General features: G+C 32.4%; 1 protein-coding gene across 1 annotated transcript in view; it reads right to left on the bottom strand.

The window, feature by feature from the left end:
* The window catches only part of LOC118188348 (coiled-coil domain-containing protein 39-like), a 63,154-nt gene that overhangs the window by 3,634 nt on the left and 36,456 nt on the right, over positions 1–23,064 (bottom strand). Inside the window, exons 15-19 of the mRNA XM_035358760.2 lie at positions 21,962–22,034; positions 17,279–17,438; positions 13,175–13,479; positions 3,027–3,140; positions 1,674–1,884 (exon numbers count right to left, since the gene is read on the bottom strand). Coding sequence (XP_035214651.2) covers positions 1,674–1,884; positions 3,027–3,140; positions 13,175–13,479; positions 17,279–17,438; positions 21,962–22,034 — 863 coding nt within the window. The remainder of the gene's footprint in view (positions 1–1,673; positions 1,885–3,026; positions 3,141–13,174; positions 13,480–17,278; positions 17,439–21,961; positions 22,035–23,064) is intronic.

The following is a 23,064-nucleotide window of genomic DNA, read 5'->3' as shown; positions in this document are numbered from 1 at the left end:
AACGGTTAAACGTACACTTGCTTTGCTTTTAAGTCTTTTGTTAATGACATTGACTTTTCTAAACATTAGCTCTTCAATATGATTAAAATATCAATGTATGATTAACGAAACTGCAGTATTTATGAGTCAAGGATTTCAGTGGACAACTGATTAGAAGGATGCCACCTCAAGCAACATAAACTCTATTGGCGAAGAAAGTGTACATGTTACCTATGTCCTAGGAAGTTACTTGGATGGAAAGAAAAAGCCCTGCCTCTAATCATACTGAGAGCAAGAAAGATAGGATTGATAGTGTTCCAGATATTTATATTCTTTGAAACCGATTTGGCCTGGTGCACACAAGCATCTGTAAAGAAGTGGGTCGATATAATGTACCATTTGTTTTGAGAGATGAACAAATAGGTCTGCTAATTTAGGATTTAGTTAGCTCTATCTACTCCAAATATATGAATAGCATCCTTCTAAAATGAAGAATACATCGAATAATAATCCCCACAGGAATAACTGCCTATTTCCAAAGTCTTGATATTACAATCGTTGAAGGATATATTGTATTAGGATATCAATAGCTACGCAGAAAATAGAATGAAGAGAAATCTGCATGGAAACTTTGGGAGACTTAGCCTATAAGAGATTTTAGATGAAAAATTCATAGGATAAAATCACTAACAGATGTGTCATCAGTTCACTAAAATGCAAACTATGTAGACTATAAGTGCTCATTTAAAGACAACTAGCTTGCTAGGCATGAGAGGTTAGGGCCAGTGGTCCTAAAAAATTGGAGTTCTAAGAAATGTGGGCCACAAATCTGGGATTTGGACCTTGATTGGAATGATTATGTTCCTGTAAAAGATACGTGAACAACATTTGTGTATTTGAATGCATTTATAAATGTAGATTATTGAATATATGATATAAAGTGTATTGTTGCCAAATGGATAAATATTAATTGTTTTGCATGGAAGAATGAGTTATACTCCAAAAATAAGTCCTAATATGTCTTTCAAAGCAAAAACTGAGATGTAAGATCCGGAGTTATTTTCGAGAAAACATAGTACACTGTACTCAAACTTAATAAATATTAAACCATAAAATGAAACAATTATAATTATATTAATTAAATGTTGAATTTCAGTTAAGAAATAAATGGTACAACATTACAACTGCGCTTCGAATATTTACATTAATGGAATTCCCTGTCAAGCCCTATTTTTCAGAATCTCCTATCTCAATTTAAATAAATCTGTAACTGGAAGTAAATGTTTACCCAAGAAAGTAAATCAAACAAAAGTTGCCAAAATACATTGTGCTGAAACGTTTTTAGAATTTTAAAGGTTATCATTTTCAATCAGTAGTTCGAACACTAGAATAGAACATTCAAATAAAATCGAGCATTAGTTTCTATATCTGTCACCTTGGCGATGTAGGATTTCTAATCATTCACTATCTTGCTTGTGATTGAGTAAGCTACCAGATATGCACGTTAACAGCATCATTTTGAGTCTCATAATAAGATATTGCAACTAGAAATTTAGCCTTAAAATTAGTTTAGGGAGCCAGGATAAACTGCTTCTTTCCTGTTGTAATCTACAGTTTGATGGTGCTCTAAACTTTGTAACCATCTATCTCAAACACACTGTAAATCTTTATGTATATTTATTAAAAATAATTACCTAAGGAGCCACTTCCTAACATTACTACAGATGGTGAAATTGTTTCAGTTCTAGAACTGCGTCCACTTCCCTTAGGGCTGGAGTTGCTTGATAAACTTGCTCTGTTGTTTGGCGTAGATGCTTTAGATGAAGCTCTAGAATGTAAACTTGTAACAGAGCTGGATCTTGAAGATGAAGTTAGTCTAGCTCTGCTTGGAATTGGTATTTCAGCCTGAAATAAGACATATAATTTATGCACTGAGCTTTCTTAACCTTGTTAAATCAGTAGAATTCTGGTGATCTGCGACCGTTTAATCCGCAAATTCTTGTAAACCTTGCTCATTTTTGAATGAAAATAAAAAAACATATTCGATTTTTAGAAAATGCAATATTGTAAATTTAACAGCAATTGTTTTTCTAATACAAATATTTTAACGAAAATGTAATGTATATAACATATTTTAATCGATAAATTGAAATTATTTAGCATGCGTAAGGACTTTTTTTTTCGGGGGGGATACAGTAAGCACAAACTGTTAATCTTCGCATATTTTTTCATTTTAGAAGAAGCCCCTATTTTTGCATGTATAATCTGTTGTCTATTAAATTAATTTATTAATTTATTATTGTGGTTAATATATCTAAAGAATTTGTTTGACGATAACTTTTCAGATGGTTTAAATGCACCTTGTAACTGTTTGCTTTAATTCCGCTAAATGACCAATTTAGTTTACATAGGCGTAAATAGGGATAGAATCGTAAGTAGCATTGGTAGAGATTTTGCTGAGATTAAAAATAGAAAACGTGGTAACAAGCGGATTAAAAAACAATAAATTTTTCCTTTAATAAATCCAAAATTTCAATTCTGACACCTTTTTGTAAATTGTTAATAGTATTATTAATCCATTTGCACATCCGCCGAATGTAAGGACAGAATTAGCGCAGAGATTTAATTTGGGAAAAACTTTACCACTGTAGCTTTTGGTAAAGTGTATCTATTTATTTATCTACCTTTTCCTCTTTAAAAGCATATAGATTATTTGAAAAGTAATTTCACTGGTTTTTAAAAAATATAATAGTTTTTTTGTTAATAAATCTTGATTAAATAATTCTTAAGGATGTTTTAAGGCTTAGATTGTATGTTTTCTGTCCAGTAATTTATGCATAAACAATCCAAATTTAATGCAAAAATTAGAAAGAGAAGACTGTAAACAAAACTCAGGAAGATATGACCCACAATCCGCAAATTCTAGGCGAGCGGATTATCGGAATTCTACTATAATTAACAAAGTATTAAAACAATTTTCGTAAGCAACTTGATAATAAACAGGAAGAACTGATTTGATATAAAATACAGAAAGCAAACTTTCCTACCTGTTGGAACAATTCATGCACTTTAGCCGAAATAGCTGGCTTTGAGTCGATTGTAGTAAACAGTAAATCACTTACAGTTCTTCTTATTTCTCTGAGCAGGTGTATTCTGATATCCTATCGAATTAAAAATTTCACATTTACTTAAATTCTTTCTAAATTTTTATCATACGAAAATTTTTTTTTTTTTTTTTTTTGAAAGATTAAAAGTCCTATTATTCTTGATAGTTTTTATTGGCATTTCAAGATATACTGCCATTTTGTATCCATCGATTGAGATTCTTCATTTGATATCAAAACGACTAATGTCAAAATCACCAAAAAATTCTAGCATTTTTAGAGAATTCAGCATTTGGATTTAAAAATATCTTGGATTCATTTTGCAGTGCACGCAATAACAAAATATTCTAATGCTCGCTGAAAGTAGAAGTCTCTCCTTCCTCCAAATGGCGGGCTCTAGCCATTTATAGGCATTGGCTACTGCTAAGGTCGGAACGGTGGTCTCATTATTATGGAGGCACCTAATAGGGTGGCTACCGTTGCCTCCTATGAAGGGACGGACAAATTACCCCCATACCTTCTGTGGGATTCGAACCCGGACCCTTAAAGTAGAAGTAATAGGATATAATATTGTTACGAAATGTTAAGGCACGGTAAGGTAGCTTCCCCGCAAAGCAGTTTTAGAGTTGCCATAAAATGGCAGGGAAGGTAGGGTTGCCACATTTGACAAGAAATCGCCCATTTGGCGACAAAACTGGCTATATACCATGGACGGATGGAGAACCTTCTGGAATGAATTCTTACCGGTTTAGCCCAGAATGTTCCCGAACACAAGCCGAAAGCTATATAAACCCTGCTGGTCCGCAGTCAGTGTGTGTGCCTCGTCTAGCGAGCTGATAGTCAGTCACTGAGCGAGTGTCTCGAAGTCTAGTGCCGAATTGATCGTCGAGTGCATCACGTGGAGAGTCTCGAGAGTACGTGGAGTTCCGAGAACGACTGAACTGAAGATTTGGAAGCTGTACTCGGGTGCTTTGCAGTGAAGCTGTCTCCACCGTTATTGCCTGACAGTGTGAAGGCTGTGTCGCTGAACGTGCCAGCGTGCTTATGACAGTTCGACAACTGTAAAAGTGATTTTGGAGCTGTCCTGATTAATATTGATAAATAAAGTGTGTTTCGATACTTCATCCAGTGTCGTCATTATACACTCCAAATCTGCGAACCCCGTACGAACTTGAAGGAAGAAAATAACGTAACAATATAATCACCATTATAGGTTTAATCTTTTACCCTTAATTTCTAAAACTCTTTGAAAATAAATCAATGAATTAAGGATTTCCATGCAAAATCCACAAGGAAAGTTTATAAATAATTTAATAATTTACAGTTATATTTGCAATAATTAAATATTTCGAAAATAGATATTCTTTTCTTAAATTTTGCGTTACTCTTTACCCAAAAAGAGGGGGTAAAAATTGTTATTTTGTGCTACTGAAGAACTTATTACAAGTAATTGTTTTGGTTTAAAGAAAATAGAGAAAGAAATAGAGCTGAATCTATGGATTCTTGATTTTAGTAGTAGAGTTCTTATACAACAGATACTACGTTGTAAATGCCTTTCCATAAGAATGGAACGCGGATATTTCAGATCATTTTAAACGAAAAATGAATTAATTAAAGTTATTTATCTCTTTGGAATCAGTTTTAGAACTAATTAGATTGTAAAATAATGATTCTTTCTGTAACATTTGTGGGAATACTTGATTTATTTGTGACATGTCTTTGACAGAAACACGTCTAATAACCTGATGAATTCCTAAAATGTAAAAAACATTAAACTCTTAAATTATATTGGAGTTCTTTAAAGAAAAGTTCCAAAAAATATTGAATCCTTATTTTTGAAAAGTTTCATTTTATAAATAATTTATAGGCTTTTAAATACTACTGTAAATTCCACATTTAAACAAAATTCAATCAAGAACATTTTAGAAGACAAATAAATGCAATTAATTAATATATGTATGGCAGATTTACTATCTTCAGGGGAGAAGAAGATATTAACCAGATTGCTGTAATACTAATAAAATGCTCAGTCAATGAAACGACTATTAAAAAAACTTTGGAAACTATTTTAAAAAGGGATAAGAAATGATTTAAGCAGAAAGTTAAAAACGAAACTGAGAAAGTGTAAATGAAATATCCACTTTGAAAAAGCCGTTGTATGAGCTAACAACACACAAAAAAAACGTATCATTCAAGAACGCTTTCTCTTTTCATATTGGAAGTTTTCATACTACCTCAAAGGCTTAGTGTCGTTATTCTTTTTAAAACTTGAAATTGATTTTCGCTTTAATTATCTTCCTCTCCTTTATTTATAAAAATTTATTATAAATTTGAGATGTAATATCAGGGATGGAAAGTTCCTGATCTTTCGACTAATGTTAACATCAAATGTTATTCAGCTACTTCAAAGAAACAATATCATTCTGAAAACGACCCTTGAAAAATACTACTGAGTGATTGATGGTAAATTGAAAAAGGCGACCTCTCTCTCTTTCACTTTTTCTTTCTTACTTTTTACTTACAACCATTATCACACAGTCATTCCACGAAATGCTTTTTTACCAACTGTATTAGTGTCTTTCTAATTTTGGATTTACTTTTGAGGAATTTTTCACGTCTATAATCGTCTGCAGAAACCGTGAAGATGTCTGCCATTCTAAAGATTATTCTTCGCGGTATAGGAATGTGAATTTATTATGTGAATCAGGAGATCCTAAAAATCACAGATAGAATATTTCTAAATTTGAAATTATTCTTATGCAAGTACAGATTATAACGTTTTTTAATTTCTGTCATAGAGTCATTAGGTTCTTTGGTTGACCTTTACAATATGGTAACTGGTAGTTTGGCGACATTTTGGAGGCGATAAAGGTTACTACCTGGGACTTTGGTAATAATGTGAGCAGTACTCAGTTCCGATTACGCATTATTTTGTGTGAGGGAAATGAGAGATCATGGGATATGTCATGTGATATTAATAGACGAATTACGGTTCTTTAATCGGAAAAGGGGGGAAATCAGGAAAAAAATCTGGAAATTTTGTATTTGGCTTTATTCTGTGTTGTGTGAAACAGTGTTCGTGAATTTTTGGATCCCATGGCCGTAACTAAAGTGAATTCGAAATGGATATTTAGTGGTATTGAAAAGGGTAGTAATAAATGTTTCTTTAAGGTTGTGCGAGATAGAAATAAAGATGTTTTATTAAGTTATTTATTTTACCTGGTACCTTGCTGTGAAATATAAGTATGATTTTAAAGATCCTGAAACAGAAAGAAGAAAAGTTTATCGGACACGTAATCAAGATTCTGAAGAAGATTAGGTAAGTTAGTATTTTTAATTATTTGAGGATATTATTTTTATGCATTGTTCTAAATGTAAGGTGGAAGTAAAGGAATTTGGTATTATTGGGAAAATTGTTATTAGCAATGATTTAGTTTAAAGTTATTAGGATTGTAAGGTAATTTTTATTAATTTAATGTATGTGCTCATTTATATTTTAAGTAGTGTTTTTGAATTTAATTATATTTTAATTAATTGATAGTTATTTTGTGAATTTTATGTTTGTAGGAATTTGGTATACGTTTTAGTTGAAGTAAACGTGCATGGAAATAATTTAAATATCTGACACTAAGTATTTGTAATGGTTGCGGTATGAATTCCTTGGTGACGTTTATAATATAATAGATGATTTAGAGGTAAAAGTTTTTGGATATTTTATTTATTTTATATGTGGAAATGTTCATATTTAGAAAGGGTAAATACTTTTTCGCGATCAGGTAATTTCATATATGTTCTTTTTACCGGGTTTAAAGATTGAGAAAATTGTCATGTATTTTCGTGAAATTTTTCTAATTTATGAGAAAAAAGCAGTGTACATGGATATAGTGAAGAGTGTGCGCAATGCCATTTTTGTGCAATTCTGGGATGTTTTCTTAAGTAAAAATAAGTCGACGTGTACATGGTTTAGTGATATTTTAATTAAATGATAGTTATTTTGTATACGTTTAAGTTGAAGTAAACGTGCATGGAAATAATTTAAATATTTGATACTAAGTATTTGTAATGCTTGCGGTATGAATTCGTTGGTGACGTGTATAATGTAATAGATGATTTAGAGGGAAATGTTTTTGGATATTTTATTTATTTTATATGTGGAAATGTTCATATTTGAAAAGGGTAAATACTTTTTCGCGATCAGGTAATTTCATATATGTTCTTTTTACCGGGTTTAAAGATTGAGAAAATTGTCATGTATTTTCGTGAAATTTTTCTAATTTATGAGAAAAAAGCAGTGTACATGGATATAGTAAAGAGTGTGCGCAATGCCATTTTTGTGCAATTCTGGGATGTTTTTTTAAGTAAAAATAAGTCGGCGTGTACATGGTTTATGTGTATGTGTTATTTTGAAAAACGCGTAAGGAGTATGGTATTGTGCACTTTTTCCCAATTTTGCAGTGAATATTTGTCATGATTAAGCAGTTTTGTTTGATAAAATTTCTAGCATAAGTGTAATTCGGCTACTAGATTGTTGGAAGAAGTGTTCAGTAGATAAAAAGAAAAGAAACATGTCTTTACTTCGTGAAGACAAAATGGCGGAAAAAAAAATAGAGGGTTGCTGTAGGAGAGTTGGTCGCCAAAAAAAACGTCAAGTTACCATAATGTAAAGATCAACCGGTTCTTTCGATGCACGAATGGAGTTCGAATTCCGGATCTTCCAATTATGTATCGACCATGCTTCCATTTACACCACGAAGGCATGTAGGAAGGAGAAAGAAAATACCTTATAGCATTAAGCCTGCGTGATTTACTTGGCTTGTAAATTATACATACATAAAAATTTTACTTGGCTTAGATACCACTCTGCTTTTCCATTAGTAAATAAATTATATATATGTTTGTGTGTAATAAATAAATACATAGTAAAAAGCAGCTCAAAATCTAATTCTATTGTGCGCTGAAAGCAGCAACGAGTGGTGGTAATAATGTGAAATAAATTAAAATAAATAATGCGTTTAAAATTGATCCCTTAGTCCGTTTGGAATAATCCTTATGCAAAAGCCAAAAAACAGAAGCATAATGCTAGACTGCAAGAAAAAGGGGGCAAAACATGCTAAAAAACAAGAATGAAATAAAAAATTACACCTTTCGTTGCATCGTCATCAGAAGACTGGTGCAATGGAAGAAGTAAATAAATCAGCCTGTTTCTGAACCAATAAAGAGACAAATTTTAAATCTTAGAATAATTTTAGAAAAATAATCAAAGTAATCTGTGTTTTCATCAGTAAAGTCCTACAAGCCCAAGTAAGGAATCTAAAAATTGCATAATCATAGCATCAGAATTATAAACAATTTGAGCAGACCGTTCCTAACAAACATAACATAAAAATATAAATAATCCAATAATGAAAAAATAAAGACATATGTAAGTTTTGAAATCACAGAGGTCAGGTAAAAAATTTTTAAATATGTATATTTATTATTAAAATCATAAGCAAGCAAAAAAAGCTTCAAAATTTTTCAATTTACGTAGACCGAGTACAAGAAATCATGTAAAATAGAAGCGATCCAACATATGAAAAACTAATAATTGATAATTTCATCTAAAAATTAAAAGTAAAGATAAGAAATTTAAAGAAAAGTTAGTTCTTAAAATCTGTAACGTTATAGCAACGGCAGTTTTGAAAGGAAAAGTAATATTCGTCCTGTCTTATTAGCAAAATACTGTTGATAAGCCCAAAATGGGCTAAAAGAGGACTTTAGATTAACTCTAAATTTTAAATTGAGAATACCTAAATAACAATATATAGATATTGCTATATACACTGGTGTGCAAAAATTAAGGACGAAGTCGAAAAATTAGCATATCAGCTGAACGAAGAGGCAGAGCGGACAGAAAGACCAATCAGGAGATTAAGTAAGGTGATGTACGGTAGCACATGCGCAGATATGCAGGTAGACGTAATGGGGGAGTCTCTGAGTAGTATAAAGCATGTTGTCGGTGTAAGATCAGTATTTCTGGCAAAGGGATTACACGCCGTATAGCAGTTAAAATCACACCGAGTTACTGCCTCAGCGAGAAATGGCGAATAATCAATCTGTTAGACGACATTTGGATGCTTTTACCCGAGGTCGAATCATTGGGAAGTTGGAGGAAGGCCGCAGAGTGACAAGTGTGGCTGCAGAGTTCGGAATTGCTCACAGCATCGGCATCGTTTCACGACTTTGGAGACAATTTCAAACTACAGGAACAGCTATCCGGGGGTTTAGTAGTGGTCGTCCACGAGGAACCACACCCGAAGATGACCGGTATATTGCCTTATAGGCCAGGAGAAACAGGCGACAAACAGCGGGAGAAATCGCTAGACACACGACACAGGCGACTGGACGACCGATATCGCGTTTTACAGTGGCCAGAAGACTGCACGATGGTGGTCTGTTTGCACGACGCCCTGTACGGTGTGTACCTCTAACGCCTGCCCATCGGAGAAGGCGTTCTCTGTGGTGCCGGGAACACCGGAATTGGAGAGACAATGAATGGGGACGAGTACTCTTTACAGATGAGAGCAGATTCAGTCTGAGTAGCGATTCTCATCGCATACTCATCTGGAGAGAGCGGGGAAGCCGCAATCATCCCTCGAACATCATTGAAAGGGACAGGTATGGAGGTGGCAGTGTTCTCGTTTGGGGAGGCATCATGCTTGGTAGTCGTACAGACCTTCACATTTTCGACGCAGGTTCAGTCAACGGGACCCGTTATGGTAACGAGATTCTTCTTCCATATGTGCGTTTTTTTAGAGGCGCTATGGGTCCACAGTTCCTTTTCATGGACGACAATGCACCATGTCATCGCACAATAGCTGCCGAACAGCTCTTAGAGAGTGAGGATATTGAACGTATGGATTGGCGGGCACGATCCGGATCTCAATCCCATTGAGCATATATGGGATTTTCTAGGCAGACGCTTGGCAGCTCGTACCTTACCACCAGTAACGATTCCGAAGCTTCGATTGGCGCTGCAAGACGAATGGGCAGCAATGCCTCAACAACTCATCGACACCCTCATTCTCAGCATGGGTAGACGCTGTGAAACCTGCCTAGCAGTCAGGGGAGATTATATCCCCTATTAAAGACCAGATTTTTCTTGCTGGACACCCATCACAGGGATGTTTCGGCCTTCAGTCGCCTTGCGCTCCATGCTACTTTTTCAATAAAGCTTCTTTTTATCCCTCTGATTTCTCTTTTAGTAAGTGTTGCTTACATTACTTATGTCCTTACGTATTGGGGATCTTACGGTATTAAATGTGTTGATTTGGAAAGCTTTTGTACAAAGTTATATTGAAAAAACCGTCTCGTCCTTAATTTTTGCACACCAGTGTATATATATGAATGATTTTAGCTTTTTGAACAATTACTTTCCAGCCAAGGCTTTTTAGTTTTGCCAATGAAGCCAAAATGGCAAACCTGTACGTACCTTACGGTTTCTCATCTAATGTTTAGACAGGAGTCTAATGAGAGTGATGGAAGTTCTTATTTACTTTTTGTGCGTTCTAAATAAGTTTTTTATGAGTTCACTCACATCTTAATTCATTGGATTAAATGTAAACATTTTGATTTAAAATTTTTCACTGAAGTATTTTGTTTTTTCACTTTCGTGTTCAATTCTTTTAAAAGGGTAGAATTCTCTTTATTTAAGATTACTCTAATTATTCTAATTAAAATTTACTTTGTTTTTTTCTTTACTTTGGGAAAGGGCCAGAATTTTCGGGTGAACTATTATAATTATAATTAAAATACATTGGAATGGTTCATCGGCTAATTCTGGATACAGAAAAGAAAGCATTTTTGTAGAAGAGAGATTTTAATTAATTTCAAAGTTCCTGCCCTCTGATGAAGTGACATTAAGGTTGATTGAATACCTCTTCTGTTTTTGTTTAAAAAAATTATGAAATTTAAAGAAAAATGAACAAAAACAGAAGAGGAATTCAATTACTCTCAATGTCACTTCATCAGGGAGAAGGGACATTGAAATTAATTGAAATCTCTCTTCTACAAAAATCCTTGCTTTTCTCTATCCAGAATTAGCCGATGAACCATTTCAATGTATTTAAATTATTTGAAATTTAATGAATTTCAATTTCTGGTCTTTGAGAAACATTAGTTCTAAATTTCTTACATTATATATACATATATATACAGTGGTGGCCAAAATTGTGGACACTTTTGAAAATTTTTATGTTTTTGAACTTTGTATGCTTATAGAAAACGTTACGTTTCACAAAATGCAAACTTGTATATATCATTTTAAAGAGAATTTATTACTGAATTCAATACAAAACACAAAATTCAATTATTTGCAATACAAAAAAAGTTAAACGATAATAGTTATCGATATACATTAGATAGTGATGATTGCAGTGAGTTATCAGTACTTAGTAGGGTACCCTTTATTTTTGATTACAGCTTCACATCGACGTTTCATTGAGCTGACAAGAGTTTTAAGCTCTTCTTTCGTTATTACATGATGCCAGGAAACAATTATAACCTCAATTAGTTCCCTTTTATTTGATGGGCGCCTCATTCGGACAAGAGTTTTCAAACGGTGCCACAAATTTTCGATAGGATCGAGGTCAGGACTTTTTCCTGGCCATGACAACAATTTAATGCTCTTTGTACGAAACCACTCTTTCGATATTTTAGCCGTGTGGCGAGGACCAGAATTCTGCTGAAAAATAAACGAAGCATTGTTGGAAAAGAGATCTCTGATGGAAGGTAGAAGTTTTGGTTCTAGAATAGTGTCAATGTATTTTCTGGCATTCAGTATCCCATCGATGACATGAAGCCGAACAATACCGTCTGCTGACATGCATGGCCAAATCATAACACTAACTGGGTTCTTCACAGTTGCTTGAATGCAGTCAGGATGTGGCTCTTCTCCTATTCTATGTCTTACATATTTTCGCCCATCACTACCGAATAACGATATCTTAATTTCATCACTCCATATAACTTGTGACCACTGATCATCTGCCCAATTAATGTGTTCCTTTGCCCACTGTAGTCTTTTTTTTTTTTTTTTTCCTTGCTGAAAATTAAGATAAGGCTTTTTTCGTGGAATTCTACCTCTCAGTCCAACATCTGTTAATCTTCTCCCGATTGTTCTTGAACTGACAGAAACACCAGCATCATTCAGATCACTTCCGATGGCCGCTGATGACATTTTTCTATCTTGGAGACATAGTCGTTTTATTCTTCTGTCATTAATAGATGTGGTGCACCTTTTTCGGCCTCTTCCTTCTTTGTTTTTTATTGAATTTGTCTCCTGATATCGTAAACAAAACTTTCGGACTCCAGATGTAGTCACTGAACCACCCACCTGTCTTACAATTTCAGCATAGGAAAGACCACTCTCTCGTAACACAACAATATTACATCTCTTTCTAGGTGTCCAATCTACTCTTTTATTTGATGTCATTGCTTCTTGACTAAATATTAAAAATTTTTACAAAAATTCCTACTTGTAATGCAGTGTATAAGAAACAGGTCCTCCTTCTACAGAACAAAGCAAAATAATGAATTGTTTCAAGTGTAAACATGATGTCAGCTTCTACTGGCAGTTACTAACATTTGATTGTTTTTCAGAACAAGAACAGTGATTGCCCAGGAAAGCTAGACATTACAAAACACTTCATAACTGTATTTTTTATTTATATTAAAGTACATACAACTTTTTTGTATTGCAAATAATTGAATTTTGTGTTTTGTATTGAATTCAGTAATAAATTCCCTTTAAAATGATATATACAAGTTTACATTTTGCGAAACGTAACATTTTCTATAAGCATATAAAGTTCAAAAACATAAAAATTTCCAAAAGTGTCCACAATTTTGACCACCACTGTATATATGTGTAGGGATTAGAAAAGTAGATGCATTTCAATTTATAAAAAATACGAAAGAACTAACAAATTTGTATATATATATATATAGGGAGATATTATTGGCTTAAGTATATTTAATTTATGCATATCGTTTTAAAACATAAATTGGGTCGTTTTCAAATTCTGAGAGAATTAAACAAGATGAAAGAATACCTCTTCTATTCCAGAATGGTCGGGTTTATTTCTTACATCTAAACTTAAACGAGAATTGCACCTGTCTGCCCTCTGAATTTTGGTATGAAGATCTGATATTTCTTTTGAAATTGTGCTATTTTCTGCTTCACGATCAGCTATAATATCTTGCAACTCCTTTGAAAAGTTCTGTTTCTCATCCACTTTTTCTTGCATACTTTTAACATCGTCTTCTAGCGATCTGAGATGAGTTTTATGTAAATGCATTTGAACAGCAAGACTTTGCTTCTCTCTCTCTGTATTTTTCAGCAATTCATTATCTTCTGCTAAAAAAAAAAAAAAAAAAAAAAAAAAAAAGGGGCAACCATTGCATCATTAAAATTAAAAAAAAATATTTTAGCAGTTATTTTAGATTAATTTGCAGAGCACTTCATGTGAAAAAACGCTAATACGTAATTATGACAAACTTTAAAGCCTGCTTTTTATACATTTGAAAATGAAATCAAAATGAGCAAATATTATTTAAATATGTATTTTTTCCTCTACTTCTGGTTTTTATAGTTCCTTTTGACGATATAAAGTTTTTTTTTCCTCACGGAACAATAAACTAAAGGAAACAAAAAATTTATTGAGATTAATAGACATTTTTGGGTCAAGAAACTTGAAAAATCAGCTGCACTTTTCCTGGGATTCGAAGTACGGATCTTTCAGTTTGCTAACTAGACATGCTTACATTGCAGCGGTGTGCAAGAACTATGATAATTCCGTATATTTTCTCGCACTTGAAGAATAAGGTAAAAGCACGAGACTTAGTCCGCAAAATCCAGATAATGGCGGATTATTTTCCTTCTCATTTTATTTCGAGCGCAATTATAGAAACCATTACATATTTCGGACAGTGAATTCTGCAAACGGGCTATTCGCTGACCGAACTACCAGTGTTCAGCGATTTTACCACTCGACCGCGGTTAGGCCTTGTCTTTCTAAAGGAAACCGGCTCGTATTCACGTTATACTTCGGAAGAAGAATAAATGTATCCCTGTGCACCGATATTCCAAACCGGGTCAAGTTACCTAACATTTTGTCTTATCCACTCGGTTACTGGGGATCCAAGCATATAATTGTTCATAAAAACATAAAATTTCATTTTTATGAATTATTTTTTTACAAAGTTATATTTTACTTAGCTTCTATTTTATTTGGATAAAATCTTGAAACCAATTTTTGAATCTTTTGCAAAATGGACTTTGTTGAAAATTTTCACATGCGTATCTGCGATATCAGTGCAATATCACACGCAGAAATGTTTCAAAATTTGAGGTAGGTTAAAGAAAAAAGAAATAGTATTGATACTTTCTCTCTCATCCTTATTTTTATCGTTGCAGAATTTCGATCTTTGTACCATTAGATAGATCGAGAAATAGTACTTCAAATAAAAAGCTTTATAGATTTTAAATAGTTTATCAAATTCTAGCGGTTTTTCAAAAACCATTCAGTTATTTTATTATCGCATAGTTGGTAAAAATGACGGATTTCTGAATCGTAAAGATTAAATCCTCCGTTGTTAGCAGCTGTATAATTTTAAGTTACGCAAAAATTTTAATTAGTATGCATTTAAATTGGCTATTAATTATGTTCAGGGATAGGGAGTTGGAACAAATTGCCGCATCTTAAAATAAATATTCCAAATTTATTTTTTTAGATTTTTCCTTTGAAGTGAAGGCAGTGGGTTAGAGAGATTATTTTGAGTAACTCATGTGTTCTCAAAGAAGTCAGCAGTTAATTTTACGCATTAAATTTTAGTTTAAAGCAGTTAATTATGCGCATTAAATTTTAGTTGAAATAAAACAGATCTTATTATAGGATAAAAGTAAGTACAACTTAAAAAGAAATAGTTTCAAAACTAAAATTGAATTTTTATCTTAAAGACACACATATACAGGGTGGTTCAAAAATATCTAGCTAAAATGTACGGGCAGATAACAGAGATCAAAATACGCAGATTTCAATATAACCTAGTCCATCATTTCTCAAAATGCATTTCGAGGAGATACAGGACATTATTGGGCGATAGGCAAAAGCGTTTTAATACAGAACTCATCATTAGCATGCATATTTTGAGCGATATGCATCTATACACGAACATAGAATTCACCAATATGAATTTTATCTGTGGGAGTGAGATTAAAATGGAGCAGCCGTCTAAAGAAGCACTAAGAATGATTCCCAAGTAGCTCCTTTGAGCAACTACTCAATTTCCATCCGCAGCCCTGTAGATATAATGTACATCAGCAAGCTCCACTTTCGTGCAGTTAAATGCGAACCACTACTATTCCGCATGGGAAGTAACAAATTACGCCAGGAAAGCTTCTCCTACTGCTCAACAGCTGCCTATACCACCTCGGCACAGAGGTGGTACAGGTACCATTTCGGCACACATATTCCAAAATCTGGTTATTTCAGTTACGTCTATCTCTCTTTACATTTTTGGCCGATATTTTTTAATCACCCTGTATATATTATAATATAAAATTTAGTTAGCGATCAACTTTGATCATTGTTTAACAGGAATATGTCCCTTTCATCAAAGGCGTAGCTAGGGTTTTCAGCGTCCCGGGACAACTGAAGATTTTGCGGCCCTTTCTGTGTGAACGGAATTAAAAGTTTTTGGCAGGTTTTGCTGATTAATGCTACTTTCACTCTCCTTAAACGAATTTAGATTTATTTAAGGGGACGTACTGGGGAAACGATGTAGTACCAGGGTGCCTAGGTTCAGGACTCTACCCCTTGTAGAACAGATATGTTATTTCGAATACTGTCATGAGTAACTAGTATATATTTAGAATTATATAGATAATTAAATCATGTTTTTTTAAATTTTTTATAAGAATAGATATAAGATAAGAGATAAATTAAAAGATAATTTTGAAAACGACTAAAGTGTGCGTCAAGTTTCAATAAACCTGAAATGCTATCTGGGAAAGCCTAGAAAGGAGGAATGGGCTGGCTATAGCCTGATGCAGAAAAAAACATTTATAACATACATATAAATAATAGGCCAAGTAGTGTGAGTTTCTTGGTGCGCTAGTAATAATTAAATCTTAAATCGACAACACAATATTAAGAGGTACATAACAGATTAAATACGTTATACAATATGGGTACTAAGTATGGCCATAGATTGTTTACTATTATTTGGGTCATTAAAGTCGTAATCGTAAATCCTTATTAACTGGGCATTTGTTTAAGGAGAGTGAAAGTGCACCTCCCTGCATCGCCCTGGCTATGTCCAAGTCGCTAGAACGTAATATTGACGTTCGTTACTGGCGTTATAATGGATGTATGCCAATACACTGATATTTTAAAATTAATTTTGAAATCATTGGTACAAAAACCGAATCTTCAAATAATTCCCAACTCTACTAATATACTGACTTCAGATGGCTTGTTGTAAATATACGATTCTGATTGCTGTTTAATATTCCTGAAATATTCAAAACACGTTCTCAATGTCTATCCAATCAAACGTAATTAGCAGAAAAAAAAGGGGGAATATAAAATTAATTAAAAAAACAACACTTTTGAACAATAATTACTAATAGCTAAAGTACACTACAGTAGAGAAAACTTAGGTTAGAAATACCGATAAATCTAGCAGAACTTGTAAGGTATTTCTCCGGAGATAAAAATGTTTTTTCAGTACAACGTTGCCATTGCCCGCTTTGAAATCCTTAACTTTGTTAATAAAAAATTCGCTAAATTTTTACAAAGTAAATCAATGTTACAAAGTAAATAAATATTACAATCGATAATAAAACAAATTCCAAATTTAGGCTTCCAGATGCGCATATTTGCAGTAGGATTACGTCATTCAAAATTGGATGGCTCTAGGTACCGTTGTTTTTCGCACAGTGCGAGAAACATACATACATTCATGCAGATTCTTCATTATTTAATTTCTTTAAATATAATGCAGGGATCTAATATTTGGTGGCAACAGTTTGAAAAGTGAAACTCCGTTTATAGCGAAGCAACGCAAAATGCCATAACAAAATTAATAGCCCTTCTAGGCATATTGCCTCTTTGGGCTAATAAATAATTAAATAATTGAATAGTAAAACTTACAGCTTATTCCAGGCGGGTATAATGCTTGACGAAATTGCTCATTGGCAGCATCGATTAGCCACAGAGTATTCTTTAAAGCTGTAAGCTCTTCTTCATTTTTTAAAACAACGGATATCATCTTATCTCTTTCATATTGGAGATCTTTTTTTTCTTCTTCAGCCTATGATCGATTAATATAGACATCAATAATTTTATTTTTTTAAAATCAAAAGATTACATATAGAAACAAAAAATTCTTAAGATATTTAATATTTTGAAAGACTGCGCACATAAAATTAAACGGATAAAATTGTAAATATGTAATAATAATGTTATAAGATTACATGCAAATACTTTCAGAGATAATAAAAATCAAGATAAATCAGGACAGATTTTAAAAAAAGTTAAATAAATTATATCAAAGAATTATTCACATAATTAAAAATTTGAATTCATTTCGTTGATACAGCCAAAATTTATCGTCTGAATGAAAATGTCAACTTATAATTTAAACCTAAAAATCGCTATAACTACTATAATTTCAGCAGGATTCCCTCTCTTACCATGATTTTATTCAGTGCAAAAATTAGTTCCAGGAGAATGCTATTAGAATGACCTGGCCAAAAATCCTGACCTAAGTCCAGTCAAAATTCTTTGGAAACTATCATAGAAGATTATTAGTTAGAAGAAACAGTAAAATAAAGTACAGTTAACAAAAGCAGTTGCACTATCATGATATATATCTTATTACAATGCTCGATGAATTGAAATCTTTGGTTCACCTACTGGGACTTTACTGGTTGTAATTACACTAAAAGACTTCACAATAAAATGCGATAGGTAATTGTGGGAAACTTAGAAATTTTCTTTTTCACAGTTCAGTAGGCATAACGTTTACGAAAATGTTAAATTATAACGCAAAGTGCTCTTATTAAGCTCTAAATTAAATTTTATTGTATTTTTTAATGAGATACATTCCGATGACCTCAGAGATCACGTGACTTATGTGCAGCTAATGCAAACAAGCAAGGTCATTCTTCCTCTTCTTCTCTTGCGGAATGTATCTCATTCAGAAAACCAATGCAAAACTCCTCGTGTTTCGCGAAGCATTTCACGAGGCTTACTGATGTAAGTAAATAACTCATAGTACAAGGAAATACAATACAACACTAAAAACATAAGTCTAGGTCTGGAGAGAGATAAGAAAAAGTATAAAATACAAATACCATTATAATAAAAATACTAGAATATACCATGAATAATATATACTCCTGTTAAAGAAAACAAACCGACTTGATAATAATATAATAATAATAATAATAATGAAATAATACTTAAAAATAATACTGATACAAAGAAAAAATCTGATGTGTACACCACGACTTCCTTGTACGGAATATTAAATTATACGCATTTGTTTCTTGCATTTCTTTTAAACTTATTGGATTTAATTAAATCTACTTCGCCGACAGCGCATAAACCACAATAGAATAAAGGCATTCTTTAAAATTAACTCTATTTGTTTAACATAGCGACACTCTGGCACTAGGTTCACTTAACAGTATTATATTTCGTTCATATTATAACTCAGGATGCACAAAATGTATATCATTTAAAGAATTATCTAATCGTTGCCACATGTTCTTTTCAAATACTATAATAAAGCTAGAACGATGTAAAAAAGAAATTGAGCAAATAAAACAAAAGAGAAAGAGTTTTTCACAGACGATTGAGTATTTCTCATTCAATTAATTCTGTTTTCACTTCGCGACAAGACAAAAATACATAAAAGCTCAAAATATCTGTATTAAAAATTACTAATTATTAAAAATTAAATTACTAATTATTAAAAATTAAGTAAATCTTAAACACTTATTTCCTCGAAAAAATTCCAGAAAGGATTAAGCATGATTTAATACGTAATAATAAATTAAGGCAACAACATAATTCAATCATTTTTAAAGCAAAAAATGTACAATTTACAAACATATAAGAGTAAAGAAACTGAGATTACTGTGTCGAGTAACAAAGTAGATATATATATATATATATAAATATAGTATTTATATACGTTTGGTGCGGCCGATTGCAACCAAAATACGAGGTGCCACATCTACATGTTATAGCAGTCCTATATACAAAATTTAAACGTTCTGAGGCTACTCGTTTTTGAGTTATGCGAGATACGTACATACGTACATACGTTCGTACAGACGCCACGAAAAATTCTCCTCAGAATTCATTTTAAAGCAGTTTTATAATTTTTTTGGAGGAAACGAGTCTTTTATTCTGTCCTTACGTACAGATATCACGCGACAACACCGTTCAATTGCATTCGATAGCGGTCAAAATGGATATTTTCGTTGAAATATGCTGTCTGAAAGTTTTCGCGATTACAATACTTCCTTTTTACTTCGTACAAGGAAGTAAAAATGATACATCAACAGTACAATACATCAATACATAACGTAATCATACATAGACTGTACTAAAAAAAGTATAACACATAAAAGGTAAAAATACAGTCATGTAAATAATAATACTAAAAGTTCAAAGAAATAATAAAGTGGCACAAGTCCAAGCTTCGAAGCTCCTAAGCTTCTAACAAGATTGTTATCGTATTAACGTATGATGTTCAGTACAATAATTTAAATATGTAAATGTTATAAGCTGTTAAACTTTGCGTATATAACTAAAGGTTTCCGAAATTTTCATCACTGAATTTATTAACAGTATATTAAAATAAAAGTGTCCGGAAAGCAAATTAAATGCATAAATTTTTTTAAGAAAATACTTAGATTTTAAATGCAGTAAAGAAAATTCCTACATTTATGCATTTATTAAACCGAGATGCTTTTAATAACTGATTGATAAAATTGTATCAGAAAATATTATTAGCTACCCATCTTTTTACATGCGAGTAGTGAATATCTTATAAAAAATTATTTCTGAATGCAAGTAAAGTTACTATTTATCAAGATAAAAATTCGAAATGCTTTCTTGCATTCTAGCTACTAAATAAAGTAATATGCGAAAAGGTATATTAAAAAAACATAAAAATTTGAAATTTAAAATCGCGTAAAACTCAATTTGAAACTGAAACCTCGTTTAAGTCAAAATTCGATGGATTTCGAATACGACTAACTTGAGCTTCTTCTTTTGAAGGAGTAAAAGCATTCTGTCAAATAAATAGAAGAATAATAAGGCTCTAAATTCTAAGATCCAGAGCTCTTTTAAAGGATTGCAATACCCTCTTCCCTCGTTTTAGTAACACAAAATAAGATTATAATGATTTAATTATAATGATTATAATGAAGAATGGTTATCTCTAAAATTTACATGAGGCCCTATAGTTAAAACTTATGGGCTTAAACTATTTTACTGGTAGAACATCTTAAGCCCACTTCCTAGCCAAAAAATGTACTGTGTGTTGACCTTTAAACTTTTCTTTTATATTTACATGCACTATGCTTATAGTTTTTGAGTTATTTATCAGGACAGAAATTCACAATCAACGATATCAAAATATTTTATTCTATTGATATTTAAAAGGTGCATGAGTAGTTAACATCATCTCTCACGTTTGCATTTATTGTAATTGTTTTTGAATGTCATAATGCTATCTGGCGGTAAATTCTGGAAATTGCTAACATGTGTCAGCCGCCTTTGAAAAGTTTGGCTTGTCTAAAAAACCAAAAATAGTAAGTTTGCATTTTGATTAATTATAAGTGCGGAAAAAGGATATTAATACAAAATACCTCATTTGCATATTTGTCTTAAGTACTTATACATAAGGTATTGTGTTTTTAGATTATATCAAATGGTGTGTATAAAATGATTAGCTTTGTTAATTTTATTAACAGTTAAATTTTAAGTTCCTTTCCTGTCAAATTCTTAACTTCAACTTACTACTTCCGGCCAGAACGTAGTTTTGAAATTTGCTGAATATTTAATGAGGAGGAGCGGTATTTAAACCACGAAGTTACTGAGTCAGAGAGAATCAGAGTTTCTGATTTACGCGCGTTTGCCTTTTTGGCCACTCTCTCTTTCAAAGCTGTTATTACGCTCGGCCGTACTCAGGCCCTTGCTACGTAGTAAAATAAGTTAAGAGGCCAATTCAAATTGAACCTTGATAGCTTCGGCTATACTTGTTTTAGTTAATCTTAGTTTTAGTTTAATTCTTAGTCTTTTAAGTTCAAGTCCAAGTGTGGGCTTTGCTTGTACACTCCCAGGCGGAGTTTTGTTAAATCTTATTGGAATAATAAAGGGTTAGTCACCCTTCTATCTTGTTGTTTCTTGTTACCGAACGCAAGCGATTATTCGCTTATCAGTTCTTAGATTCCTCACTTCCAACATTAACTTAGAATTCCAAAGTGAGGTACTCTACAGGCTGATTACGAAAAAGCACGCGATAGAAGACACGTCGTCCATAGAAGATCGTTTACAACACAAAGATACTTTATGCACAGGACTTTGCATGAATATGTTAAACATGAGAAAGTTTACGGAAAGAAAAACGATCAAATAAGACATTTCAATTGGAATGGAATTTATTGTTTTATTTATCATTGTTTTATTACTAGTAAAATCATTACAAATGTCTAATTTATGTACTTTTCTAGTAAAATTATATATGAAAATTTCCACAAACAGATAGGAAAATTAAAATTAGATGCGATGTTATCTGCTATTCTTATATCTTACTTTAATCAGCATTTCAGCTTCAGCGCTTTCTCCAGGTTCGGATACTCCCAAAGCATCCAAAAGGATTTTATACCTGCATGCAGATAAGTCCATTATTAAAACTTTTTATCGACATATATATTCAGATAACGTTACTTAAATGTGAAATAAATGTGAGAATTCCAAAACTCATATTTTTCACTTTCAACTAGGATTTTAATCCAGAGAAAATACTTGAGAGCAATAAATCTGAAGCCTTTTATTTCTAATTTTACAAATTTTATAGAACATTGTAATATAGCAATAAAAATATTGCAATAAAAGTTATTCATGCTTTTTACAGGAGATCTGAGTTCTTGATCGATTTAAATTATAACCGATCGGGATTTTTCATTCAAATTTCCATTTTATATACTCTTTCTTTCTACTATTCATATTACTTCAATTCAAGAGTTAATTAAAGCTTTTAAGTTTGGTGATAATTATGTAGATTCTCGATTATTAATAAAGCTCTTCGGAAGGCAAAATAATAATAATACGTTTAAAAGGCTGATTTTAATCCTCCAAGGGTTGTAAACACAGAAATTCACGAAGAAGCCTGGGTTTCCAATTTATTCCAAGTATGAAATTCTGCCAGTTTTGGATGTAACCGATTTCTTTCATAACCGGATATTCCACCGTACATTTTCTTTCTCAAATTGCTAAGAGCGTAATTTTCTTTATTCTCATCTCTCTGAGTTCCTGTCGCTCTTAATTATTGATTGTAGGAGAATAGTAGTGGTTAAAAAGGGAATCTAAAATGAATGAATTAAGGCGGTTAGAATAATTAGAATTCATTCTAACCTCCTCGCCGGAATGTATAACAGCCTTGAAAGCCATAACACCTGCTGACCTTGGGGTGATTTTCGCAGCTAAAATTCAAAAGCACTGAAAGTTCTCAAGCACCGTCTACGCATTTGAAAAAAAAAAAAAAAAATTTGAGTATTACCAGTACCATTGTAACATTCGTGAAGCTCCAGAGTAGCATTCTTAAAATTTCCATCACCAAATCAAATTAATGCATTAAACTTAGTTTTAAATGCAGTTATCTTTAATTTCAACCTAAAATATTTAAAAGTTTTCAA

The sequence above is a fragment of the Stegodyphus dumicola genome, chromosome 10 (assembly GCF_044657685.1).
Source record: "Stegodyphus dumicola isolate Sdum_Otavi_A_Nest chromosome 10, ASM4465768v1".
Taxonomy (NCBI): Eukaryota; Metazoa; Arthropoda; class Arachnida; order Araneae; family Eresidae; genus Stegodyphus; species Stegodyphus dumicola.
This window is presented reverse-complemented; position numbering and strand designations above follow the sequence as displayed.